General features: G+C 62.5%; 4 protein-coding genes across 8 annotated transcripts; 2 read left to right on the top strand and 2 right to left on the bottom strand.

The window, feature by feature from the left end:
• Positions 1-1,496: 1,496 nt before the first annotated feature.
• On the top strand, positions 1,497-3,610 carry LOC310921108 (chymotrypsin-like elastase family member 1; the record flags this gene model as incomplete). Its single annotated transcript, XM_083881219.1, has 8 exons — positions 1,497-1,536; positions 1,631-1,713; positions 1,808-1,908; positions 2,164-2,289; positions 2,378-2,514; positions 2,780-2,925; positions 3,340-3,489; positions 3,593-3,610. The coding sequence occupies 8 exons, from the start codon at positions 1,497-1,499 to the stop codon at positions 3,608-3,610; spliced, it is 801 nt and encodes a 266-aa protein (XP_083737345.1).
• A 4,718-nt stretch (positions 3,611-8,328) lies between these two features.
• LOC310921091 (chymotrypsin-like elastase family member 1) lies at positions 8,329-10,312 on the bottom strand (the record flags this gene model as incomplete). The annotated part of the gene is made up of 8 exons (XM_083881201.1): positions 8,329-8,346; positions 8,450-8,599; positions 8,884-9,029; positions 9,295-9,431; positions 9,520-9,645; positions 9,901-10,001; positions 10,096-10,178; positions 10,273-10,312. The coding sequence occupies 8 exons, from the start codon at positions 10,310-10,312 to the stop codon at positions 8,329-8,331; spliced, it is 801 nt and encodes a 266-aa protein (XP_083737327.1).
• A 1,449-nt stretch (positions 10,313-11,761) lies between these two features.
• Positions 11,762-21,753, top strand: BIN2 (bridging integrator 2). 4 transcript variants are annotated; one of them, XM_083880956.1, is made up of 13 exons: positions 11,762-11,853; positions 13,121-13,201; positions 13,323-13,377; positions 14,125-14,219; positions 14,312-14,407; positions 14,492-14,599; positions 14,697-14,782; positions 15,337-15,412; positions 15,689-15,771; positions 16,033-16,758; positions 20,759-20,823; positions 20,918-20,992; positions 21,074-21,753. In XM_083880956.1, exons 1-13 carry the CDS (start codon positions 11,776-11,778, stop codon positions 21,235-21,237), a joined length of 1,788 nt encoding a protein of 595 aa, XP_083737082.1. In that variant the 5' UTR covers positions 11,762-11,775; the 3' UTR covers positions 21,238-21,753. The 4 variants fall into 4 exon arrangements, 2 of the variants coding, with proteins under 2 accessions (XP_083737082.1, XP_083737083.1); XR_014592065.1 differs by lacking the exon at positions 21,074-21,753 and having other exon boundaries at positions 16,033-16,750; positions 20,751-20,823; positions 20,918-20,957; XR_014592066.1 differs by lacking the exon at positions 21,074-21,753 and having other exon boundaries at positions 16,033-16,735; positions 20,751-20,823; positions 20,918-20,952.
• Positions 21,754-21,880: 127 nt separating this feature from the next.
• DAZAP2 (DAZ associated protein 2) lies at positions 21,881-25,462 on the bottom strand. 2 transcript variants are annotated; one of them, XM_083880959.1, is made up of 3 exons: positions 24,530-24,763; positions 24,012-24,245; positions 21,881-23,200 (listed from the first exon to the last, which is right to left on the bottom strand). In XM_083880959.1, the coding sequence occupies exons 1-3, from the start codon at positions 24,722-24,724 to the stop codon at positions 23,075-23,077; spliced, it is 555 nt and encodes a 184-aa protein (XP_083737085.1). In that variant the 5' UTR covers positions 24,725-24,763; the 3' UTR covers positions 21,881-23,074. The 2 variants fall into 2 exon arrangements, with proteins under 2 accessions (XP_083737085.1, XP_083737084.1); XM_083880958.1 differs by lacking the exon at positions 21,881-23,200 and adding an exon at positions 25,374-25,462 and having other exon boundaries at positions 23,226-24,245; positions 24,530-24,642.

The raw sequence follows: 25,462 nt of genomic DNA, 5'->3' as shown, positions 1-25,462 counted from the left end.
CCTCCCCATCCCGGCTCGGCCAGAGACACTTCAGGTCATGTCGAGCATTAACAACGTGGATGCGCCTCCCCAGATGTGGGACCCGGGCGGGAAAATCCGGCGAGGAGGAGGATGGTGACCGGGAGGCTCCTCCCGTCCAGGGGGATCGTGGCTTGCGGTGGCCCCTGGCGGGCAACGGGAGAAGTTGGGATCTGTGCCTTAGGAATCACGTTGGGATTGGAGCGGGGAGGAAGTTGGACTTTTGTTTTTATTACTGTTGTTATTAAATGATGATGATTCCCAGGTACATTTTGCCTGTGCTGAGCAGGAGGAGTTTTCCCTGGCTGGCATCACAGGATCCTTCTGAAGAGGATCCCAGCTGCCACATCTCCTCTGATCTGGATTTTTTGTCTATCCCAACTCCTGTAGCTGCCACTTTTGTTGCCATTTCATTTATAGTTCGGGGGAAATCCTCCTGGATATGACAGGAGAGGGGAGAGCCTGTCCTAGACACAACCTCAAATAAAGAGATGATTTATTTTACACAAATCTGTCTCTGAACCTTCTGAGATCCCCACACTCTGCTCACTTTATATCGCTCCCTCCTCTTGTTCGAGAAACGCCCTATTTAGGTCAAAATGAGTTTACAGCTGTTTGTGCCACAGCTGGGGGCTCAGCTGTGGATTGGGGTGTCCCTGGGTGGGATGGAGCCGTTGCTGCTGTCCCTCCCCGTGTGCCCTTGGTGCTGGTACAACACACACGGGATTATTGGGACTCTGTGTTCCTGGGAAATCTTCTGTTTCCCTCGGAGATAAGGGCAGAACTGCAGCAGGTGCTTTTTCCTGACTTCACTTTGGTTGACCTGGGTGACCCCACCAGCCCCGGGATCCCAAGTGCTGTTTGCCAGAGCCTGGGCCTCGAGGGCCGAGGTTCCCCCCGAAAACAGCCTCAGCAGTTTGGAGTTCAAGGGCTAAAAAATGACACCGTTTGGACCAAAACTCCAGCGTTTATTTCAAACCCTGTCCCGGCTCGGTTTAGCCCCAGCCTCGGGCCCGGGGAGGCCGAGCCCCGGCCCTGCCCCAGCGCCGGCCGGGCTGGGCCCTGGGGAGGGGGAAGGTCGTGCCCCGGTGCTGCCTCCATTTCCCCACCCCGGCGCCCCCGCGGCTCCGCTCGGGTGTCGGATCGACCTCAGGGCCCCATCCCGCACACCGGGGCCGTGGAGAGCAGCAGCCGAGGCCTCCTCGGGCCGGCCCCGGGACAAACCCGCGGCTCCGCTCGGGGACACGGCGACAGGAGGCGGCAGCGCGGGGCGGCGTCTCCCCGGGGCCCGGAGCCGAGGGGCGCTCGGGGCGTCCCTGGGGCGCCTCGGGGCCGCGTGTGCTTTGGCACAGGGGCCAAGGCCGCCCGACGGGGCCGCGGCAGCTGCTGCCCTTCCCGCGCCTCCTCCCGCCGCCCCGTTAAAGCGCCCGCGGGCAGCGCCTCGGCCCCACCGCGGACCCCGCGCTCCATCCGCCACGATGCTGCAGCTCGTGCTCCTCGCCGCCCTCGCCCTGTGCGGTGAGTCCCGCCCGGAGCCTTCGGCCTCCGCGCCTCCCGAATTCCCCCCCGACACCTCCCCCGGCGGGGACTGACGCCGTCCCCGTGTCCCCAGGGCGCTGCTCCGAGCTGGATGTGGAGGGCATGCAGCGGGTGGTCGGCGGCACCGAGGCGCGCTCGCACGCCTGGCCCTACCAGGTGGGTCCTGCCGCCGTCCCGCGGCCCGGCCCGGGGCTCTGCTGCCGCCGGGACCCCGCGCTCAGCCCCGGCCCGCCTCTCGCCCCCTCCCCAGATCTCCCTCCAGTATTACTCCAGCGGCGGCTGGTACCACACCTGCGGAGGCTCCCTCATCCAGAGGAACTGGGTGATGACCGCCGCCCACTGCGTCAACAGGTGAGCGACTCAGCGAGTCACCTCTCCTTCCTCTCGCCAAAGCTCCGAGCCCCCAAAACCCTTTCCCGGGAGGAATCCTGCCCGCCCCGACCCGCCGAGCAGCCGCCCCTGCGGGCCTTTGGGGCTCCGCGGGCCAAAAGCTCCACGGGCCTTGTGTGGGAGCATCTTCTCCCCGGCCCGGCCCTCCCGGCTCAGCCCAGGCCCGCAATGACCGCAGCCCGGGGCTGACGGGGGGTTTGTGCACCTCGCCGCCAGTAACCTGCAGTACCGTGTGGTGGCCGGCGAGCACAACCTCAACACCAACGACGGCAGCGAGCAGATCTTCAGCGTCAGCAAGATCATCGTCCACCCCTACTGGAACAGCAACAACGTGGCCGCCGGGTAAGGCCCGCGGGAGGGGCACCTGGGGGAGCCCGGACGGCCTTTGGGCTGGGGGGTCCTCGTAACATCCTCTCCCTCCGCCCGGCAGCTACGACATCGCCCTGTTCCGCCTGAACGGCTACGCCACCCTGAACAACGCCGTGCAGCTGGCCGTGCTGCCCCAGGAGGGCACCATCCTGCCCAACAACTACCCCTGCTACATCACGGGCTGGGGCCTGACCCGCAGTGAGTGACGGGCTGCCCCCGCCCCAAATTCCCCCGACACCGCACCGGGCACGGCGCCGGCGGCTCCCGGAGCGGCCCCGGGACGCTTCGCTCGGGCCTTTGCTCGGCCCCCGCGGGTGCCCGGCGCCGGGCGGGGCCGTGCCCGGCTTTGGGGGGACGGGCGGGGCCGGAGGGGCTCGGCGGGGGCCGCGGGCTGCCCTCGGGCCGGGCCCTCGCGGCGTCCGGCGGCTGCGGGCGGGCTCTGACCGGCCCCGGCTCCGTGCAGGCAACGGGCAGCTGTCCAGCGTCCTGCTGCAGGCCTACCTGCCCGTCGTGGACCACCAGATCTGCTCCAGCTCCTCCTACTGGGGCTCCATCGTCAAGAACACCATGGTGTGCGCCGGCGGCGACGGCGTCCGCTCCGGCTGCCAGGTGCGCCCGCGGCCCCGGCACTGACCCCTGCACTCCCCGGCTCTGCCCCCCGACACTGCCCCCCGACACTGCCCCCCGGCACTGCCCCCCGGCTCTGCCCCCCGACACTGCCCCCCGGCACTGCCCCCCGGCTCTGCCCCCCGACACTGCCCCCCGGCTCTGCCCCCCGACACTGCCCCCCGGCACTGCCCCCCGGCTCTGCCCCCCGACACTGCCCCCCGACGCTGCCCCCCGGCGCTGCCCCCCGGCGCTGCCCCCCGGCTCTGCCCCCCGGCTCTGCCCCCCGGCGCTGCCCCCCGGCGCTGCCCCCCGGCTCTGCCCCCCGGCGCTGCCCCCCGGCTCTGCCCCCCGGCTCTGCCCCCCGGCGCTGCCCCCCGGCGCTGCCCCCGGCTCACAGCGCTCCTCGCTCCGCAGGGCGATTCCGGCGGTCCCCTGCACTGCGCCGTCAACGGGCAGTACCAGGTGCACGGCGTCACCAGCTTCGTGTCCAGCCAGGGCTGCAACGTCTACCACAAACCCACCGTGTTCACCCGCGTCTCCGCCTACGTCTCCTGGATCAACAGCGTAAGGCGGCCGCGCCGGGCCGGCCTCGGCCCCAGCGCTCCCGGGGCACCGCGGAGCCCGCCCCGGCCCCCCGCGCCTCAGCCCGGCCCTTTCTCCCTTCCAGGTCATCGCCCAGAACTGAGCGCAGCAGCGGGACGAGCGCTCGCTGCCCCTCGCCCACGGACATCCCCTGTCTCCCCCCGGCCGCGCTCCGGCCTTCTCGCACCCGAGCCGCCCTCAATAAAATCTCTCCTCCCGTCTCTCTGCCTCCGTGCTGCCTTGGCCCGCGCCCGCCGATCCTTCCTCCTCCGGCCCGACGTCCTTCTCCCCTCCCAGCTCCCGCACCAGCCCTTCCCCGCCTCCTCCTCCTCCTCTTCCTCGCTCCTCACGGAACGGTCCTGGCCAGCGGGAGCCGGCTCCGAGCTCTCGGGGCGGCCCCGAGCTCTGCGGGATGCTGGAAAAGGGGCAAATGCTGCAAATCCCCTCCCCGGGCAGCGGGGGGCTGTGCCCGGCACTGCCGGAGCCACTCGGGGGCTGTGCCCACTTCTGCCCCTCCCATCGAGCAAAACACGGGCGGGTTGGGCCGTGTCCGGAGAAGGGAACAGAGCCGGGCAAGGGGCTGCAGCAGCCGAGGGAGCTGGGAAGGGCTCAGCCTGGAGAAAAGGAGCCTCAGGGGGGACCCTGTGGCTCTGCACAACTCCCTGACAGGAGGGGACAGCCAGGGGGTCGGGCTCTGCTCCAGGGAACAGGGATAGGAGGAGAGGGAACGACCCCAGGCTGGACCAGGGGAGGTTCAGGTTGGACTTCAGGAGGGATTTTCCCATGGGAAGGGTGGCTGGCCATTGGCAGGGGCTGCCCAGTGGAGTCCCCATCCATGGAGGTGTCCAAGGAAGGACTGGATGTGGTACTCAGTGCTCTGGGCTGGGGACAAGGTGCGGATCAGGCACAGCTTGGACTCGATGCTCTGGACACAGAATTCCCACCTCAGGGATTCTGGAATTCTGTTCTTGGCGTGTTGATGAACACAGCTGGTGCAGTAGCTCAGTTTGTGGTTGAGATGTTGAGTTCTGGGTGGTACAAGAGGCCGTGAACTGTGTGGAGACATTGTGGGGAGACAGATGGAGACCGTGCTGAGGGGGCAGGAGGTGACGGAAGAGTCTCAAGCTGTGCCAGGGGAGGGCCAGGTTGGACATCAGGAGATTGTCACAATCCCTTGCCTTGACCAGCGCAGTGTCGCGCCTGGTGCCCCCGTTAATGAAACTTCCCAGCTCGAGCATTCCCCAGGGTTCTGGTTTAGGATGAATTAGGGGAGAACCTCCAAAGGAATCCCCTAATAACAAAACCTCTACCACCCCTCCCCCAGCCCTGGGTTTGGGAAGGAATTTCTCGAACAAAGTGGAAAAAATCGGTTTATTGACAAATGAATAAACACCCCCCAACACAAGGGGGAAAAAAAAAGAAAAAAAAAAAAGCTCAGGTTACTGTGAGGGGGAGGGCACAGAGCTTCTTTCGCGGGCTCCGGAGATCCTCGGACTTCTCAGGTCAGGTCAGGTCTGGTTCCGGTCCAAAATCTTAAAGGGGGGGTGGGAAGGGAAAAAGAGGGAAAGGAAAAAACAAACAAACAAACAAACAAACAAACAGAGGCACAGAGGCAGCAAAAAGAGAAAGAAGGAAAAAAAAAAAAAAAAGAGCAAAAAAGTGCAAGCAGCAAAGAGCGGAACCAGCCGCCTGAAATCCAGTGAGCCAAGAGAGAGAGGGGGAAGCAGACAGTGCCCGCCCAGCCAACAGGAAAACAGGGACAGCTGTTAGACATAACAAGGTAGTCCACGATATGGGATAGGAAGCACTGTCAACCCAGGACACCCGGGTTCTCTGGCTGTCACACTCCCACCTCTAGAGACTTTCACTGCAGGGACTGGAGCCCCTTCACAGCAGTGACTGTAGTGACCCATCGAGCCCCACTGGACTCCCCACACCCTCACCCACAGTCAGGCTGTTTCCTCAGTGGTTCCAGGCCTGGTTTCCCAGAGCACTCAGCTGTCCTGTTCCACAAAGCCATCGACTCCCGGGACAGTGACACGGGCACAGCCCAAGCTGGTGCCACTGAGGAGGAGCCCAACGAGGGGACCCCTTGGATTTATCCCCTCACAGTCCAAGAATGTCGCTAGAGGGACACAAAAGAACCACACTCACTGTCAGTGTCAGGGCAAAAAAGAAGGAAGTTTATTTTGGGATTTTGATTTATATAGTTTTTGGAGTTTAATCAGGGATTGGGCAATGACACCTCTCTGGCCCCACTGGTCAAACTAGATGTCCATCAACTGTCCTTCCTCAGAGAGGAATGCAAAAAAACATCCACTTTGTTTGTGTCACAATGTCTGAGAACTCCAGTACAAAAATGTAAACATCAGAAGGCTGAAAAGATCAGGGCAACACAAGAGTGCAAGTTTTGCTCTTCCTCCCAAATCTTTGGCTCCTCCCATCTCTCCCAGCGCCCACCCCACTGGCTGTGCCACTGCCCTCCAAAGGGTCAGCAAAGGGTCAGCAGTTCACTGTGGAAGTTGAGAGGGACACTGCGCTCAGAGTGCTTCTTTAAAAACTTCAGGGGCCTCCAAGCATCAGCACCTTGTTATTCAGAAGTCTCTCATACCTTTTCTCCATAGCTTTTTAAAGGCAGCTTCACACAGCTCTCAGGGTTTGGCAGCAGCTAGTCTGTAGACTCAGTGCCTCAGCTCTTCTGTTCTCCTTCTTCTGCTTTTCCAGCTCACTCCTTTCTGTCCCTGGCACAGCTGCCTCTCCCTGTCTGTCCCTCATACAGTAGCTTGTGGACTCAATATTTTCTGAGCTTGAGAAGAGCTAGCTCTTCTCAAGGGAAACTTTTCAACAGTTTTTCTTTTTCCCAGAACAATCTTGTGTAAACAATATTCCTTTCCCATAACAACAGGTGTTGTTTGCTATTTCTGTTACTGAGCCAATGGGAGAGGAGTCAGTCCTAAGGACCAATAACGTGCCTTTAGCACAGCGTGTTATAAAAGGGCTGAATGATTTGTTAATAAACCTTCTGATTTCTACTGCCTCTGACTGGAGTCAAACATCTTTATTTCTTGTCCTATTGTGACAGTAGCTTACCTCATCTGTCCCTTGCCCAACCGCCTGTCCCTTCTTCCTCACAGCTCAGCCAGGAGACTCAGACTCCAACTGACCCCCCCCCCAACTAACTCAGTCTTTCTCACACCCACAGCTGGAAGGCAAGGCTGTTCCCACTCTTGGATAATTAACATGGCTGGAACATATCAAAGTCAGGACTGCCCTCAGCACTGTCTCCATCTGTCTCCACACAGTTCATGGCCTCTTGTACCATCCAGAACTCAACTTTCATCTCAACCACAAACTGAGCTACTGCACCAGCTGTGTTCATAAACACGCCAAGAACAGAATTCCAGAATCCCTGAGGTGGGAAAAGCCCTCCCAGAGCATCGAGTCCAAGCTGTGCCTGATCCGCACCTCGTCCCCAGCCCAGAGCACTGAGTGCCACATCCAGTCCTTCCTTGGACACCTGTGGCAGTGGGTTGATGAGTGCTAATGGTTATCCTTTGCTGATATGTTATGTGTTAATGTTGCATAGTTCATGCCCTGTTACCCCTTATTCTCCCTATTCTTCAGACCATAAAGCAGTTACCTGTCAATCTTGTTGTTTACATGGCACCTGGCCCTGCCAGTCAACCAGAGACCTCTCCCAGTGTCTAGAAACTTCTGGGAAGAGTCCTGGGTGATTGGTTAGAGTCAGGGTTTCCCCCTCCTATAAGTTATATTATGCACCCTGAGTCCCTGTCATTGGTCCCCGTGCTCTGCCATCCCATGTGTTCCTTCCCCCCTTTAAATACTGTAACGCTCAGGTGCTCGAGGTCTCTCCCTCTCTCCATCTCTCCATCTCCCTGTTTCTCGGAGCTTCAGCCCTGAGGTGGAATAAACCTCAGTTGCTGCCTCCAAGGAGGGTCCCGTCTCTCAATTCATCCGCGCCTTAGTAGTGACTCTGCTTCACTGGCTCAAAGACCCCTGTGTTGCAGTGGTGCCAGGGCTGGCCGGAGCCGGCAACACCTGGGAGGAACCACTGTAGACACCTCCATGGATGGGGACTCCACTGGGCAGCCCCTGCCAATGGCCAACCACCCTTCCCATGGGAAAATCCCTCCTGAAGTCCAACCTGAACCTCCCCTGGTCCAGCCTGGGGTCGTTCCCTCTCCTCCTGTCCCTGTTCCCTGGGAGCAGAGCCCGACCCCCCCGGCTGTCCCCTCCTGTCAGGGAGTTGTGCAGAGCCACAGGGTCGTCCCTGAGGCTCCTTTTCTCCAGGCTGAGCCCTTCCCAGCTCCCTCGGCTGCTCCAGCCCCTTGCCCGGCTCTGTTCCCTTCTCCGGACACGGCCCAACCCGCCCGTGTTTTGCTCGATGGGAGGGGCAGAAGTGGGCACAGCCCCCGAGTGGCTCCGGCAGTGCCGGGCACAGCCCCCGCTGCCCGGGGAGGGGATTTGCAGCATTTGCCCCTTTTCCAGCATCCCGCAGAGCTCGGGGCCGCCCCGAGAGCTCGGAGCCGGCTCCCGCTGGCCAGGACCGTTCCGTGAGGAGTGAGGAGGAGGAGGAGGAGGAGGCGGGGAAGGGCTGGTGCGGGAGCTGGGAGGGGAGAAGGACGTCGGGCCGGAGGAGGAAGGATCGGCGGGCGCGGGCCAAGGCAGCACGGAGGCAGAGAGACGGGAGGAGAGATTTTATTGAGGGCGGCTCGGGTGCGAGAAGGCCGGAGCGCGGCCGGGGGGAGACAGGGGATGTCCGTGGGCGAGGGGCAGCGAGCGCTCGTCCCGCTGCTGCGCTCAGTTCTGGGCGATGACCTGGAAGGGAGAAAGGGCCGGGCTGAGGCGCGGGGGGCCGGGGCGGGCTCCGCGGTGCCCCGGGAGCGCTGGGGCCGAGGCCGGCCCGGCGCGGCCGCCTTACGCTGTTGATCCAGGAGACGTAGGCGGAGACGCGGGTGAACACGGTGGGTTTGTGGTAGACGTTGCAGCCCTGGCTGGACACGAAGCTGGTGACGCCGTGCACCTGGTACTGCCCGTTGACGGCGCAGTGCAGGGGACCGCCGGAATCGCCCTGCGGAGCGAGGAGCGCTGTGAGCCGGGGGGCAGAGCCGGGGGGCAGCGCCGGGGGGCAGTGCCGGGGGGCAGAGCCGGGGGGCAGAGCCGGGGGGCAGAGCCGGGGGGCAGCGCCGGGGGGCAGTGCCGGGGGGCAGAGCCGGGGGGCAGCGCCGGGGGGCAGCGCCGGGGGGCAGTGCCGGGGGGCAGAGCCGGGGGGCAGAGCCGGGGGGCAGTGTCGGGGGGCAGTGTCGGGGACACCGCCGGGGGTGCAGGGGTCAATGCCGGGGGCCGCGGGCGCACCTGGCAGCCGGAGCGGACGCCGTCGCCGCCGGCGCACACCATGGTGTTCTTGACGATGGAGCCCCAGTAGGAGGAGCTGGAGCAGATCTGGTGGTCCACGACGGGCAGGTAGGCCTGCAGCAGGACGCTGGACAGCTGCCCGTTGCCTGCACGGAGCCGGGGCCGGTCAGAGCCCGCCCGCAGCCGCCGGACGCCGCGAGGGCCCGGCCCGAGGGCAGCCCGCGGCCCCCGCCGAGCCCCTCCGGCCCCGCCCGTCCCCCCAAAGCCGGGCACGGCCCCGCCCGGCGCCGGGCACCCGCGGGGGCCGAGCAAAGGCCCGAGCGAAGCGTCCCGGGGCCGCTCCGGGAGCCGCCGGCGCCGTGCCCGGTGCGGTGTCGGGGGAATTTGGGGCGGGGGCAGCCCGTCACTCACTGCGGGTCAGGCCCCAGCCCGTGATGTAGCAGGGGTAGTTGTTGGGCAGGATGGTGCCCTCCTGGGGCAGCACGGCCAGCTGCACGGCGTTGTTCAGGGTGGCGTAGCCGTTCAGGCGGAACAGGGCGATGTCGTAGCTGCCGGGCGGAGGGAGAGGATGTTACGAGGACCCCCCAGCCCAAAGGCCGTCCGGGCTCCCCCAGGTGCCCCTCCCGCGGGCCTTACCCGGCGGCCACGTTGTTGCTGTTCCAGTAGGGGTGGACGATGATCTTGCTGACGCTGAAGATCTGCTCGCTGCCGTCGTTGGTGTTGAGGTTGTGCTCGCCGGCCACCACACGGTACTGCAGGTTACTGGCGGCGAGGTGCACAAACCCCCCGTCAGCCCCGGGCTGCGGTCATTGCGGGCCTGGGCTGAGCCGGGAGGGCCGGGCCGGGGAGAAGATGCTCCCACACAAGGCCCGTGGAGCTTTTGGCCCGCGGAGCCCCAAAGGCCCGCAGGGGCGGCTGCTCGGCGGGTCGGGGCGGGCAGGATTCCTCCCGGGAAAGGGTTTTGGGGGCTCGGAGCTTTGGCGAGAGGAAGGAGAGGTGACTCGCTGAGTCGCTCACCTGTTGACGCAGTGGGCGGCGGTCATCACCCAGTTCCTCTGGATGAGGGAGCCTCCGCAGGTGTGGTACCAGCCGCCGCTGGAGTAATACTGGAGGGAGATCTGGGGAGGGGGCGAGAGGCGGGCCGGGGCTGAGCGCGGGGTCCCGGCGGCAGCAGAGCCCCGGGCCGGGCCGCGGGACGGCGGCAGGACCCACCTGGTAGGGCCAGGCGTGCGAGCGCGCCTCGGTGCCGCCGACCACCCGCTGCATGCCCTCCACATCCAGCTCGGAGCAGCGCCCTGGGGACACGGGGACGGCGTCAGTCCCCGCCGGGGGAGGTGTCGGGGGGGAATTCGGGAGGCGCGGAGGCCGAAGGCTCCGGGCGGGACTCACCGCACAGGGCGAGGGCGGCGAGGAGCACGAGCTGCAGCATCGTGGCGGATGGAGCGCGGGGTCCGCGGTGGGGCCGAGGCGCTGCCCGCGGGCGCTTTAACGGGGCGGCGGGAGGAGGCGCGGGAAGGGCAGCAGCTGCCGCGGCCCCGTCGGGCGGCCTTGGCCCCTGTGCCAAAGCACACGCGGCCCCGAGGCGCCCCAGGGACGCCCCGAGCGCCCCTCGGCTCCGGGCCCCGGGGAGACGCCGCCCCGCGCTGCCGCCTCCTGTCGCCGTGTCCCCGAGCGGAGCCGCGGGTTTGTCCCGGGGCCGGCCCGAGGAGGCCTCGGCTGCTGCTCTCCACGGCCCCGGTGTGCGGGATGGGGCCCTGAGGTCGATCCGACACCCGAGCGGAGCCGCGGGGGCGCCGGGGTGGGGAAATGGAGGCAGCACCGGGGCACGACCTTCCCCCTCCCCAGGGCCCAGCCCGGCCGGCGCTGGGGCAGGGCCGGGGCTCGGCCTCCCCGGGCCCGAGGCTGGGGCTAAACCGAGCCGGGACAGGGTTTGAAATAAACGCTGGAGTTTTGGTCAAAACGGTGTCATTTTTTAGCCCTTGAACTCCAAACTGCTGAGGCTGTTTTCGGGGGGAACCTCGGCCCTCGAGGCCCAGGCTCTGGCAAACAGCACTTGGGATCCCGGGGCTGGTGGGGTCACCCAGGTCAACCAAAGTGAAGTCAGGAAAAAGCACCTGCTGCAGTTCTGCCCTTATCTCCACGGGAAACAGAAGATTTCCCAGGAACACAGAGTCCCAATAATCCCGTGTGTGTTGTACCAGCACCAAGGGCACACGGGGAGGGACAGCAGCAATGGCTCCATCCCACCCAGGGACACCCCAATCCACAGCTGAGCCCCCAGCTGTGGCACAAACAGCTGTAAACTCATTTTGAGCTATAAAGGTGGGGTTTGTGGATTAATGAGAGTTTTGGATTGTCCTAAGTACAGCCAAGAGCTGGACACATGGCTTGTGTCCTAGTCAACTCCAGATGTTCCACAATTCTTTGTTCCCAGTGAGTCCTTTCCAACTCAGGATATCCATGATTCCATGAGTGTGGACACCAGGGAGCACTTGGGCAACACTGTTGGATTTTGGGGATCTTTGGGTTTGTCCCAGAACCAGCAGGCCACCTTTATCATCCCTGTAGGTCCTTTCCCCCTCTGGTTATCCCATGACCTGAGAGGTCAGGGACCTTTTTGACAACGATCTTGAACACCAGTATTTTGTTACCAGTGGGCTTTTGGGGTTGTCCTGTGCAGGACAATAATGATCATCCTTATGGGTCCCTCTCAGCACTGGATCCCCCATGACTCCCCAGCCCTCTGGCCTGTGCCGGGTGCCAGGGGAGCCTTTTGGGGGTTCTGGGGGTTCCGGGGCGCGGAGCGGATGCCGCCTGGCCTCGCCTCCCACTTCCTTCATCAAAACCCTCCAACGGCAGCCACGGGGCTGCGGGCGGGGCCGGGCCGGGGCCATGGCCGAGGGCAGGAGCGGCAGCGCCGGGCTCTTCGCCAGGAGTGTCCAGAAACACTTGAGCCGCGCCCAGGAGAAGGTATGGAGGTGCCACCCACCCCCAAATCCCAGCTGTGATTGGGTTTGTCCTTCTTTCCCACCACAGTGTTCCTGAGGAGGCCCAAACGGAGCAGCTCAGCTCCTTTGGGTGCTCACAGGGTGGGAATTTGGGGGTTTCTGGGTCAGTGTCATCGTTGCTCCAAGGCTTTGGAGGATGGCATCTCCCAAAGCTCCCCAAGAGACTTTGGCTTCTCTAATGGGGGGTGGTTTTCCACCCAGAACGCCCTGCAGGGATTGGGGGGGGGGGCTGTGGGGTGGTGGCACAGGGTCCCTGGGCTGGCTGGCACTGAGGGGTCCCCAGCAGGGCCTGGCTGGGCTGGTGGTCCCAGGAATGTTGGTGAGGTCGGCCCCAGCCCCACAGGAAGAGAGGGGGAAGGGCTGCGGAAGCGGCACGAGCAGGGCAATCCTCAGCTGCTCTGGGGTTACTCTGGGGGAGCTTCTTTCCCTTCCTGTCCCCAAAAACGTGCCATGACTCCCCTTTTGGGGGTGACACAAAGACCCCCCTCAAACCCTCACCCTCCCGGGTTTCCTGGCCGGGGCTTGGTGCTAAATTTGGCTTTCTCACGGCTCAATCATCCCAGGCCAGGCTCCGGCTGCTTCCTGCTCACAGCAAATCTCCCTCCCAGCTGGTCCCAGCCTCTTCCCAGGGGGCCCAACCTCTTCCTGGACATCCCAAATCTCCCTCTGACCCAGCCAAAAGCTCTTCCTGGACACTCCAAAGCTCCCCGCTCCCAGCCCTGGCCTCTTCCTGTGGTGGTCAAGCTGTTTGTGGACACCCCAAAACTCCTTCATGCCTGGCCCCAGCCTCCTCCCAGGGGAGTTCAATCTCTTCCTGGACACCCCAAAACTGCCCCTGTCCAGACTCAGCCCCTTCCCAGGAGGCTCAGCCTGGACACCTCAAATCTCCCCCCCCCCGGCCCAGCCTCTCTGCTCTCCTTCAGCCTCAGACCCTCCTCATCCTCCTCCCAGTGTCCCCAGTGCCCCACAGTCGGGGCCCGGGGTGTTTTGGGGTGCACAGGACTCCCCCCACAGGGTTTAAGGTGGGAGTTGGGTTGGCACCCAAAAATTCACCATTTTCCTGAAAATAATAAAAGCACTGGGGGACGCAGTGAGATTTTGCATTTCTGCATTAATCCCGCCCTGCCTGACCCTCGGCAGCCCCTCAGGGGGGTTTGGGGGCCCGGGGGGCACAGCCCGGTGACCTGGGGGTGTGTGTGGGGGGCTCTTCCCCTCTGTCTCCATCACAGGTTCTGCAAAAACTGGGCAAAACTGTGGAAACCAAAGATGAGCAGTTCGAGCAGAGCGCCTACAACTTCCAGCTGCAGCAGGTGACTGGGGCACCCTGGGGACACCGGGGACATTGGGGACACCCCGAGCCACCCCCGGGGGTCCCTGTCCCCCCCAGCCCCGCGGACAGCCCTGACCCCCCCTCGCTGCCCTGTTTTGCAGAACGAGGGTCAGAAACTCTACAAGGACCTCAAGGGGTTCGTGGGAGCCGTGAGAGGTGTGGAACCGACCCAGGAAATCCTGGGAACAGGGAGGGACTCGGGGCGGAGCCAGGATAATAAACAGGGAATAGCAGAGGAAACAAATCGTGCTTATAATAAATAGATTATTAACTAAGAACAGCGTTAAATCAAAAGAAAGCATAAATAAAAATAAATATTTAAATAGATTGTTAGCTAAAAATGTATAATAAGGAGTAAATAGAAAATAAAAATACTATATGTGGGATAATAAATAAGAGATATATTATTAATTATTATTATTATTATATTATAATATTACAATATATAATATTATAATATATATTATAATAAATAAGATATATATTATCTTATATATATGACGTATGCACTATATATTTATATATCTCATTATGTATTAAAAACATATGTGAGAATAAAGATAAAAATAATAGAGAGATAATGAAGATATAAAAATAATAGATATAAAAATTAAATATATATTAAAGATAAAATAATAATAGAACTACCCTATGTGGGATGATAGATAATAAGTATATATGGGATATATATTATACATGGGATATTAAATAGAAAAACAGATAATACATATATTATCTGTCGTATATATATGCTATATATGTGATAATAGAGACAATAAATAGAGACATAATAGAGATAAAAAATAACACACCGGGCTAATAAAGAACAGCAGACAGCAGTGAATGGATGAATAACTCTGAGGAATAAAGGACAGCGGGTAACGGCGGTGCCTGTGCCCACAGCGATGCACGAGAGCTCCCGCAGAGTGGCCGAGACGCTGCAGGACATTTACAGCCCGGACTGGGACGGGCACCAGGAGCTCCGAGCCATCGCCGAGGTGAGCCCCGGGTGTCCCCAAGGGCCCCTTGAGGCCTGGGGGGGGTTGGAGGGTCCCGGGTGTCACCGCTGTCCCTGTCGCTGCCCCCCCAGAGCAATGACCTCCTGTGGGATGACTACGAGGCGAAGTTGGCCGACCAAGCGCTGAGGCTCATGGAGAATTACCTGGCTCAGTTCGGGGACTTCAAGGTGCCCCCCTGCGCGGTCGGGCGGGGTTGGGGACAGGGGGAACACGGGGAGGGGGGTCTGGCTCACCTGTCCCCCCCCGCCCAGGAGCGCATCGCCAAGCGGGGCCGAAAGCTCGTGGACTACGACAGCGCCCGGCACCACCTGGAGGCCCTGCAGAGCGCCAAGAAAAAGGACGAGGCCAAAATCGCCAAGGTTGGGACTCCCCGGGACGTCCCGGCACAGCCCCCGCGTGGGGACAGTCCCCCGGCCGTGGGGACAAAGCCACGGCCCCCCCGTGTCCCCCCCGCAGGCTGAGGAGGAGTTCAATAAAGCCCAGGCGGTGTTTGAGGACCTGAACAGCGACCTGCGGGAGGAGCTGCCGGTCCTGTACGGCAGGTACGGGGCTGTCACCGGGCTGGGGACATCGCGGGGGCTCGGGGACATTTAGGGCGCTGGGGGCTGCAGGGATTTGGGGACATCATGAGGCTGGAGGTCACTGTGGGGATTGTCAGGCTGGGGGAGACTGGGAGACATCACAAGGGCTTGGGGACATCACGGGCCAGGGGGTGGGGGGACATTGTGGGGCGGGGGGACACAGCAGGGGCGGGGGGACATTGCGGGGGACACGGGCTGGGCACGGCTGCCATCGAGTGGGTGAGGTCCCCCCACGGCAGGGAAGAACTTGCGTGGGTCTCTCCTCAAAGCCCTGGGGACACATCGGGGGTCCTGGGGGACATCGGCCACGGGCGCCTGTGACAGTTGGAGGTGGCAACTCCACGGCATCCAGGGGGTGGCTCTGAGGGGTCATTCCCCTTCCCTGCGGGGTCCACGGAGTTGGGGACCCAGCGGGTGGGATGGGCGGGACGTGGCTGAGCACCCCCAGACCCCCCCGGTGTCCCCTCTGTGGGACATCCTGGGGCAGCCCCAGACCCCTCCGGTGTCCCCCGCAGCCGCATCGCCTGTTACGTCACCGTTTTCCAGAACATCTCCAACCTCCGCGACGTCTTCTACAAGGAGATGAGCAAGGTGGGGAGGGCACCCCAAAACTCCTCCCCCGCCCCTCGGCAGCACTAGGTGTCCTCAGGTGTCCCCAGGTGTCCCCAGGGGTCCCCAGGTGTCCCCAGGTGTCCCAGGTGGCTGCGCGGTGCTGTTCCCCACCCCTCCTTGCTCTTCATTTAATTCATTCAGAGCAGCCCGAGGGTGTCCGGGGTGTCCCCAAGTGCTGAGGTCCCCGCTGAGCCCCCAGTGATGGGAGGGGGCACCTGGGGACCCCCTGAAGTGTTCCTGTGTCCCCCTCCCCAGCTCAACCGGGACCTGTACGAGGTGATGAGCAAACTGGAGAAGCAGCACTCGAGCAAGGTGTTCATCATCAAAGGTGTCCCCAGGTAACACCTGGGGGGATGAGGGGACAATTTGCCCCCCAACCCCCACAAACGCGGTGGAGGCTGCGGTCCCAAAGTCCTGCGACTTTGTCCTGCGGTGGGCGGGCGCCTGCCAAAGATGGGCTGAAGGAGCTTTTTGGGGGCCTTGGGGAATTAATCAGGGTCCTGCTGGATGGGGAAGGGTCACCTGCAAGCCGGGACGGTGACACCCCAAGGATGTTTGGGTACACCCCGAGCTGAACCCCTCTGTCTCCCCCTCCCCAGTAACCGCCGCTCGCTGGTCATCTCGGCGCCCGTGAGCCCCCCGGCCGTGTTCCCCTGCCCGGACAAGGCGCCCGCGGTGGGCGCGGAGGTGACACCGGGGTCCCCCGGCGGGGACAGCGCTGCCACCGACACCTCCCCCAACGGGGACCTGGGGGCTGTTTCCCCCGGGCCCCCCCCGGCTTCCCCCGCCAGCGGGGGGTCCCTGGACACGACCTCGGTGTCCAGCGAGGAGACCCCGGAGCCCGGCCCCGGCCCCGACAGCGCGCCCGCGGAGCCGGCGACATCGGTGACAGTGTCGGTGTCCGGCGAGGAGACCCCGGAGCCCGGCCCCGACCCCGCCTCTCTGTGCCCTGCTCCGGGGACATCGGGGACAGCCGCGGAGCCGGGGGGTGACAGCGGCGCTCGGGAGGGGCCCGAGGGCATCGCCACCTCCCTGGCGTCACTGATTTTATCCGAGGCCATCGCCCAGGCCGCCGGCACCCTGTCACCAGAGGCGGGGAAGGCCGCGGACACGGCCGGGGACAGCGCGGCCACCGGCGCGGAGGACGGGGCAGTGTCGCCGGCCCCCGCCGCAGCTGTCCCCTGCCCTGTCCCCGGCCCCGCGGCACCGGCGTGTCCCCGGGAGCCGTGCCAGCTCGGCGGTCACCGGGGACAGAGCCGGGACGTCCAGGGCAGCGCGGAGGGGACGGATGTCGAGCCAGAGGTGCGCAAAACTCAGGGGGGAAAGTTCGGGGAGCGGGGAACACACACAGAGGAGTTCCTGCCTCGGGGGCACCCGGGCGGGGTGTGGGGACACCACGGGGACAAGCACTCGTGTCCCCAGCCCGAGGGGACACCTCCTGCTGCGGGTGGGGCTGGACCTGCCCCTCCCCGCGGCCCCGGGATCAGCCGGTGCCCCTCTGGACCCCCGACCCCGGGCTCGGCCCCTTTGGGATGGAGTTTGACGGAATCACGAGGTGCCGGTGTCACCCCCGTGTCTCTCCCAGGGCTGTCCCGGGACACCGGAGCGGGACACGAGCCAGGACATGAGCCGGGACCCCTCAGGTGCTGCCGAGCCCCGCCAGGATCCCCCCGAGTCCTTCAGCACCACCCTGTGATCCCACGGGAAATGCGGCGCCTTCCCCAAATTCATTCCCCAGAATGCAATTCCCAGCCCCCAACCCGTCCGAAATAAAGATGGAAAAGTGGCGAAAACCCAAATGTCCATCGGGGACTGCAGAGGGGTCCCGGGGGGATCCCCACCGGCGGATTTGGGGTGCCTGAGGAGTGAAGGGGGGCTGTCACTCTCCAACAGCCGTGACTCGGGAAAGGTGACTCAGGTGTCGAGCCCGTTCCACCAGCTCCTGGGAAATGCGCTGTCATGCCAAAAAAAAAACCCCAAACACCCCAATTTTCTCCTCCCGTGATCCAGAATTGCGCCATTCCCGCACAAAGCCCCATTCCCAGTCTCCGGGGCGATGGGGTGGCCCCGCAGCCAGCGAGGGGTTAAACGGGGGAGGAACCCTCGGGGCTGTTCCTCATTCCAGCCGAACTGGAAAGGCGAGGTAGGAAAAGGGCAACGCCTTCACCTGGGCAACGCCTTCACCTGGAGCCGCACATGGTGCCGGCAGGTAAGGGCTGCAGGAGTGGGACCGGGATCCCGGGATGTCCCCCCGACATTCCCGTTCCCTGGGGGGCTTCAGGGGCTGCCCACCCCAGGCCCAGGGAGGCACCGCAGGCCGGCGCTGAGGGACGGGACGGGACGTGCGGCCGCCCGGGGTGAAGCCGCAATGTCGGGGCTCGGCCGGGCGTTTTCCAGCTGGATTTGGGGTGGAAGGGGAGGGAAAGGGCCGGATCCTGCCACAGGGAGAGGCTGAAAGCAGGAAATCCGGCAGGAAAGCTGAGGGGGAAACAGGGGGAGCAAAGTGCCCATCCCGGGGGATCATCCCGAGGGGACGGAGCAGAAACGAGGGTGAGCAGCGAATCCCGCCCCCCACCCGCCCGGGAGGGGAAGGGGCGGCTGGGAAGGGGCTGCTGAGCGCCCCCAAAAGAAGCCTGTGGGGATGGTTTGTGACCCCATCCTCCATCCGCCGGGAATGGGAATGGAAGTGGGATGGGAATGGGGGGCTGCCAAGGCACTGCCGGGCACCGCTAAAAATCCCTGTGGGGATGGTCGCTCCTCCCGTCCGTCCTCCAGGCGCCGGGAATGGGGATGGGGATAGGGTTGGCTGCATCCCCAGCGCTCCTCGAAGGAGTTTTTGGGATGGGAGCAGGGTGGGGTTTCCCTTGGGAACGGCTCTGGGGCCACTCGGCCGGAGCGCAGGAATGAGGAAGATGAGGGGTTTTCACAACCCTGCTTTAAAAACACATGGAAATCCATCGGGATTCGGAGTGCTGGGAACGATTCACTCCCACTGCCAGCCCCCCTCCTCTGGGCTGGATCCCGGCCCGGCACTGCCAAGAGTACCGTGAGTTTCCGTGCTGGGAGCACCGGGTCCTTTCCCCGCTCGGTTCCCGTGAGTCCCTTCCCGCGAGCCCAAGGCGGGAGCAGTGCGGGGGATCCGTGGGGAGCATCCCTGCCCCGGGAGAGAGCACAGGGAGCTCCACTCCCGTGAACACGCGTGCTTTGATGGAAATCAAACCTTTCCCTCAGATAAAACTCGCTTTAAACCATTGGTGAGCCCCAGGATTCCATTTTTCGGGTCCCAGGATTCAATTATTTGGGTGCTTGGCACAGAATTGGTTCACCTTTCCCACTTTCCCAGACTTTTCCCGAGAAACCCTCCCTAAGGCTCAGACCAGCTCCTGTTCCACCCAGCAGCACCTTTTCCTCTTCTCCTCTTAAACCCCAGTCTCTCGGGGGAGATTAGACCCAGTTTTAGCTCCAAACCCACCCGGGAGCAGCAGCAGCTCCATGGGAAGGTCGTGGCTGGCTTTGGGAAAGGCCCGGAGAGCTCTGCTGGGGGAGCTCACAGCAAAGCTGGGCTTACTGAAGGCTTGGGTTAAAGCAAAACCAGATTTAAAGCAAAACTGGATTTAAAATGAAACTGTTTAAAGCAAAACTTGGTTTAATTCAAAGTCGGGTTTAAAGAAAACCTGGGTTTAAAACAAAGCTGGGATTAAAGCAACTCTGGATTGAACGAAAAACTGAGTTTAAAGCAAAATCATGTCTAAATCAAAGTGGGTTTAAAGGCAAAATAGGGTTTAATTCAAAGCTGGGTTTAATGAAAAGCTGGACTTAAAGTGAAGTTGGGTTTAAACCAAAATGAGTTTAAAGCAAAATCAAGCTTAAAGAAAAGCTAGGTTTAACATAAAACTGGACTAAAGTAAAACCAGGATTAAAGCAAAATTATGCTGGAAATAAAATCGGGTTTAATGCCAAGCTGGATTTAAAGCAAAACAAAGTCTAAAGTGAAACTGGTTTAAAACAAAGCCAGGTTTAATGCAGGAGTGGTTTTGAAGCAGAACTGGTCCTACAGCAAAACCGGGTTTAAAGCAAAGCTGGGTTTAAATTAAAACTGGGTTTAAAGCAGAGCTGATTTTAAGTAAAACTGAGTTTAGCGAGCGGGTGGCTGCTGCCGGCCCGAGCCCAGACCCAAACCCAACCCGGGCATCTCCCGTTGGGGTCCCCTCCCTGTCCTGCCGCGGGGAGGGGAACGTTCACTTCCCGAACTCCCGGGGCCGCCCCGCTCCCAGTTCCCGGGATCCCCCAGCCCTAAACCCCGGGATCCCCCAGCCCTAAACCCCGGGATCCCCCAGCCCTAAACCCCGGGATCCCCCAGCCCCAATTCTCACCTCCTCTTCAGCCCAAATTCCCGGCGCCCCCCGCCCCAATTCCCACCTCTCCCGGCCCCAAATTCTCGCCTCCCCCAGCCCAAATTTTCGCCTCCCCCAGCCCCAGTTCCCCTGCAGCTCAAATTCCCGGCGCCCCCAGCCCCAATTCCCGGGATCTCCAGCCCCAATTCCTGGCTTCCCCTCAGCCCAAATTCCCGGCTCCCCCAGCCCCAATTCTCACCTCCCCCGGCCCCAGTTCCCGGCTCCCCAGTCCCAATTCCCGGGATCCCCAGTCCCAATTCTCACCTCCCCCGGCCCCGATTCCCGGGACCCCCAGCCCCAATTCTCACCTCCCCCGGCCCCAATTCCCGGCTCCCGGCCCGGCCGGAGCCACGCCTCGCTCCTGCCCCGCGGCCGCGCTCCCGCCGCTCGATTTCCTCTTTTTTTAAAAAACCCCAAACAAATGAGATTTGATTCGCTCCCGACCGCGCTGAGTCACGGAATCCCCGAGCCCCGGAGCCACCCGGCCCCGAGCGCCGGAGCCACCGCCGGGACACTTCGGGGGGTCCCGGGGGGTCCCATCGGGTACAGCCGAGGTGGGTCCGGCAGTTCCAGGTCCCGGCTGCGGCATCGACCTCCGGCCCCGGATTTAGGGCATTTTCAAGGACTTTCGGGCACTTTGAAGCTCTCAGGATTAGGGAGCGAATCCAGTCAGGGGCCGGTTCTTCCCAGCCCCAGTAATACCAGCGCGTTACTGGTGCGGCACCACCCCCCTGGCGCCTTTCGGGAGCCTTTCGGGGCTGTTTGGAGGAAATCACCACCTTTATCCCTATTTTTGGCAGCTCCGAAGGAACCCGGAGCCTCACCTGGAAGGAGCCACTGGGAGGAGGGATCTCAGCCCTACCTGAGCGCAGGTGAGGGGGCACTGAGTGGGAACTCACCGCTCTTATCGCTATTTTTGGCAGCTCTGAAGGACCCCAAACATCCACCCTGAAGGAGCCGATGCGATGGAGGGAGATCAGCCCCACCTGAGCTCAGGTGAGCACCTGGAGCCGCTTTTCGGGGGTTTCCCCACGTTCTCCACGCGGCTCCGGCCCTCCCTCACCTCCCTGTCCCTCCTGTCCCGAGGCAGACCTGACGACGCCGTACCTGAGGAAGGCTCCCACGCCCCCCGGCCATGAGGACGTGGACACCGCCGTCATCGCAGGTGAGGCCGCGGCTCCCGCTCCGCCCCGGGGCCGGTACCGGTGCCGCCGCCCCGGCTGAGCCCCGCTCCGCTCCCCCGCAGTGGTGATCACCCTGGTGTTCCTCACGCTGCTCACCGTGCTGGTGGTCATCGGGATTTACCTGTACCGCAACCAGGGCTCCTACCGCACCTACGAGCAGCCCGAGCCCGACGCGGCCCCGCGGGACGAGGCTCCCTCCAAGGAGAAGGAGGAGTATTTTATCTAAGGACTCACACGGGGATCCGCACAGCTCCCGAAGTTCCCTACAGTCGCGGGGTCTACATTAATTTTCAGGAGTTGGGATGCTACGTGAATTCCCTGAATTCCATCGGGGATCGGTCCGAATTTCCTGGAGTTGGGGGTTCACCTAAATATTCCGGAGCTGAGGATCTGCCGAAATTTCTTGGAGATGGGGGATCTTGCTAAGATGGGAATCTGCCTAATTTCCCTGGAGCTGGGGCTCTACCTGAATTCCCTGGCTTTGGGGTTCTGCCTAAATTCCCTGCGTTTGGGGATCCACCTAAATTGGAAACCTGCCTAAATTCCCTGGGGTTGAGGTTCTGCCTGAATCTCCTGGAGCTTGTGATCTACCTAAAGTCCCTGGCGCCGGGGTTCTGCCCAAAGCTGAGGATCTACAGGCTGATTTTGTTTGATTTAGTTGGGTTTTTTCCTTAATTTATGAAGCCAACCATGGAAGGAATATGTGGGTGCCCGAGGGCAGGAAAAACCCCTAATTACCCCCAAAGAAATAACAATCCCAAAAGAGGAAGTTCCCAACCCAGCAGGAAAAAGGAAAGAAGTGAGAAAACCCCCGGCTGGCAGCAGCCAAAGGGGTTCTCAGAGGCCCAACAGAAATTTGTTACTTCATCTAAATTTTCAAAATAATCTTTATTTTTTTTTTTTGGGTTTTAGTATAAAAACTCCACAAGTTTCAGTGCAGCACAGAGAGTCCGAGAGCCGAGCTCAGGAACAGTCAGGGACGGTCACACACACACAGGACACGGATTCAGATTAAAGTGAAACGCTAAGATAAAATGGAGTCGAATCTGAGCTCTTTCTTCATCAAATAACAACCAAAAAGGAGAAAAACACCCGATTGAGGATCCCTGAAACGTTCCTCCCAAGCTCGTGGAGGTTGGGTTATCAATGCAGGCATGAGTCACTGATAAACACTTCGATAAACCCATTCACAACCGCCCCATTCACATAAAAATCCGCCCACAAACATCCCATTCATAAAACTCATTCACAAACCCACCAATAAACAACTCATCGATAAACCCATTGATAACCCCCCTGAACCACCCCGCTGCTGAAGAGCCCGCGATCCGAGGGGTCTGTGTGTCCCCTGACAGTCCCCACGCGCCCGGGCCAGATGGAAACCGGCCTCTCGGATTTAAGGAATTTGGGTGCAAAAAAACCACCAGGTTTGAGTTAAAATCAAGCGTTTGCTAATTAAGCCTGGGTTAAACCTGGTTCTAGCTGGAATGGGAGGATCCCACGGGAGCTGCGGCACGGCCCTGGCACCGGTCATGGCTTTGATTAGAGCTGAAGTGCAAACAATATCCAAGATTACTCGGAGTGGGTTAAAAAAATCCCGGGACAGACGTTTCTGGAGGAGAAAGGTGGGAGAGGGTGAGGGGGCACCTCTGGATAAGGCCGGGAAGGGCTCAGGTGTCCTTCCCGCTGCTGGGAAGGGATTTTTGCCTCTGGGGAGGAGATATTGCCTATTTCCTACCCCAAAATCCACCTCTCACAAAAAGAAGGGAAACCCGGATGGGTCCAGCAGAGGGATGAGGGCAGCGGAAGAGGAAACCCCTCCCCCGAGCATAATTAGGCCATAATTAATTACAGCTGCGCGTAAATGAGGAAAGGGCGGGGCAGAACTCACCCTCATTTATAAATGAACCCCCAGGACCCCCTAATTGACCAAGCCCCTCCCCTGTCACCCATTGGTGTCACCTGCTGGGGGGTCCCTCCCCGGCCTTTGGGGGTCCCCAGGCCCGGTGCAGGTACCTGGGGGGAGGCGCTGACGGGCGGGGGGACCCCCAAACCCGCCCCCCTCACCAGAGGCTGAAGCCGCCCCCGGCCCCCCCCAGGAAGCCCCCCTTGCGCGGGGGCAGCAGGACGGTGGCTCCGGGCGGGACGGGCACCGGGGGGACGCCCGGGGGGCACCCGGCGGGCGGCGGCTGCAAGACACAAAGGGAGGGACACGTCACTGTCAGGACAAGGGGACAGCCCAGGTCACTGTCACAACAGGACGGGTCAGCTGATGTGTCACTGAGTGTCCTGACAGGAGCGGGGGACCAGGGCACGTGACAGGAGGGAGACAGGGGCACTGTCACAGGAGGGGACAGCCGAGGTCGGTGTCACACCCAGGGAAGGCATGAAGCCCCCGTGGGCTGTGGGGACACAGCAATGTCCCCAACCCCAGCTAAGGGACAGTGGTGGGGCTGGGACACGTTGGGTCCTCAGCCCTGACCCATCTCTGAGGACTGTGGCACCTGGGCCAGGTGGGGGACACCCGTCACCTGTGCTGTCACCTGTGGGACACACTCTCCACCTGTCCATGAACTGCAGGTGGGAATTCCAGGGGAGCAGGAACCTCTCAGGTTCCAGGGAAGGGGAAGCAGGGACCAGGTGAGCAGGACCAGGTGTGGGGACAGGTGAGGTCAGGTGGCCAAGGCCCCCCTTGCCCTGCTCCTCCCATCCCAGATTTGGGCAGCACCAGCCACGCCCATCCCAGCTGTGAACCAGAGCCACCAGCAACCCCTGAGCCCACCTGGGATCAGGTGGGATGGGGCTGGGACCCACCTGGGCCAGGGACAGGTGATCTTCTGGTCCCTCTCCACCCAAATCCCCCAATTCCGTGCATCCACCTGCATTCCCTGGAATGCTGGTGGTGCCACTCATCCCAAACCTTCCCACCCAACCCCAAACCCCACGGATCCACCTGTCCCAAACCTTTCCACCAACCCCCCCAGATCCCCCTGCACTCACCGGGATGCTGGTGGTGCCAGCTGTCCCCAGCCTGGCCCCGGTGTCAAACCCTTCCAGCAGCACGGTGGATCCCGGTGGATACACCTGTCCCAGGGGGAAATAGGCCACGGGGGAGCCCAGAGCCCCCACGGGCAGCGGCGGGGCCAGGGGCAGGTACAGGGACCCCCCCGGGTACGCTGGGGACACCGGGGGGACACCAGCAGCGCCCAGGGGGATGAAGCTCAGACGGTAGAGCTGGAAAATCACCAAGTCAGTGAGGTCAGACAGGTGTTATCCCACACCCAGGTTGCATCCAGCATCCTGCGGGAGCAGGGAATCACCCGGAATTCACCCCTGGGCTTTAACGGGGGTTTGGGTCACTTGGGCTGTGGGAAGGAGGGGTCCCTGTCCAAGGGAACCAGGTGAGCTCCAGGGTTCCCCCAGGGCTATGGACAGGAGGGTCCCAGGGGTAAACACCCCTCTGGACAGGTGTCAATGCCACACCTATCTCGGGGTACAGGTGTCAGTGCCCCACCTACCTCGGGGTACGCAGCTGCGGGGTCAAGGTAGGGGGGCGGCTGCGCCAGGGGCAGAGTCTGGGGGTACCCGGGGGGGGCCGGGCCGGGGAACGAGGGCTGGGCTGGAAACGGCCCTGGGGGAGAGAAACGGGTCAGCAGAGCCGGGATCGAGGGGTTTGGGATCGAGCCAAACATTGCCCTGCCGGGAAAAGGCATCACCGCCGTGCCCTGTGCCCCCCCAGGGCATCAACCCCCGCCCCGTTCGCTCTGGTATCACCCCCGTCCCGTTCACCCCCGCGGTATCAGCCCTGCCTCAGTGTCCCCCCCATGCTGTCACCCCCTCCCCCTGTCAGGGCACGTCCCCCCACTCCCCCCCAAAGCCTCAGAACCCCCCCCTCCGTGCCCCCTCCCATGGTATCTTCCCCCAGACCCCCCCCCGCGCCCCCTCCCATGGTATCTCCCTACCCCCCCCCCCCCGCGCCCCCTCCCATGGTATCTCCCCCAGACCTCAGACCCCCCCCCGCGCCCCCTCCCATGGTATCTCCCCCAGACCTCAGACCCCCCCCCGCGCCCCCTCCCATGGCATCTCCCCCAGACCTCAGACCCCTCCCCGCGCCCCCTCCCATGGTATCTTCCCCCCCCCCATGGTATCTCCCCACCCCGCCCCAGCCCCGCCCCCGGGGCCAAAGCGAGGCTGAGCACGCTTCTCCATGGCAACCCTGGCCCCGCCCCCTCGGCCCGCGCGGCCCCGCCCAGCCCGCGCCCTCACGCGCCCTTAAAGGCGCCGCGCGCCCGGGGCGGCGCTCCCGGACAGGGGCGGGGGGCTCCGGTCAAAAGGCCCCGGGGGGCCCCGCCCCGGCCTTGCCTTTGCCGTTCATGGCGGCGGCGGCTCCCGCAGGCGCGGCGGGGGAGGAGGAGAGGACGAGGAGGAGGCGGGGGCGGCCCGTGGGGGAG

The sequence above is a fragment of the Zosterops lateralis genome, assembly GCF_965231275.1.
Source record: "Zosterops lateralis genome assembly, chromosome: 32".
Classification (NCBI taxonomy): Eukaryota; Metazoa; Chordata; class Aves; order Passeriformes; family Zosteropidae; genus Zosterops; species Zosterops lateralis.
Note: the sequence above shows the minus strand (reverse complement) of the source record. Positions and strands in the feature narration are given on the sequence as shown.

Excerpts from the sequence above, each read along its gene's own strand:
- BIN2 (XM_083880956.1), top strand. The coding sequence starts at position 11,776 with ATGGCCGAGGGCAGGAGCGGCAGCGCCGGGCTCTTCGCCAGGAGTGTC. Across the intron at positions 14,783-15,336 it reads CTGCCGGTCCTGTACGGCAG|CCGCATCGCCTGTTACGTCA; the intron begins GTACGGGGCTGT and ends TGTCCCCCGCAG. Across the intron at positions 15,772-16,032 it reads ATCATCAAAGGTGTCCCCAG|TAACCGCCGCTCGCTGGTCA; the intron begins GTAACACCTGGG and ends CCCCCTCCCCAG.
- DAZAP2 (XM_083880958.1), bottom strand. Across the intron at positions 24,246-24,529 it reads CCGCAGCTGCGTACCCCGAG|CTCTACCGTCTGAGCTTCAT; the intron begins GTAGGTGGGGCA and ends GTGATTTTCCAG.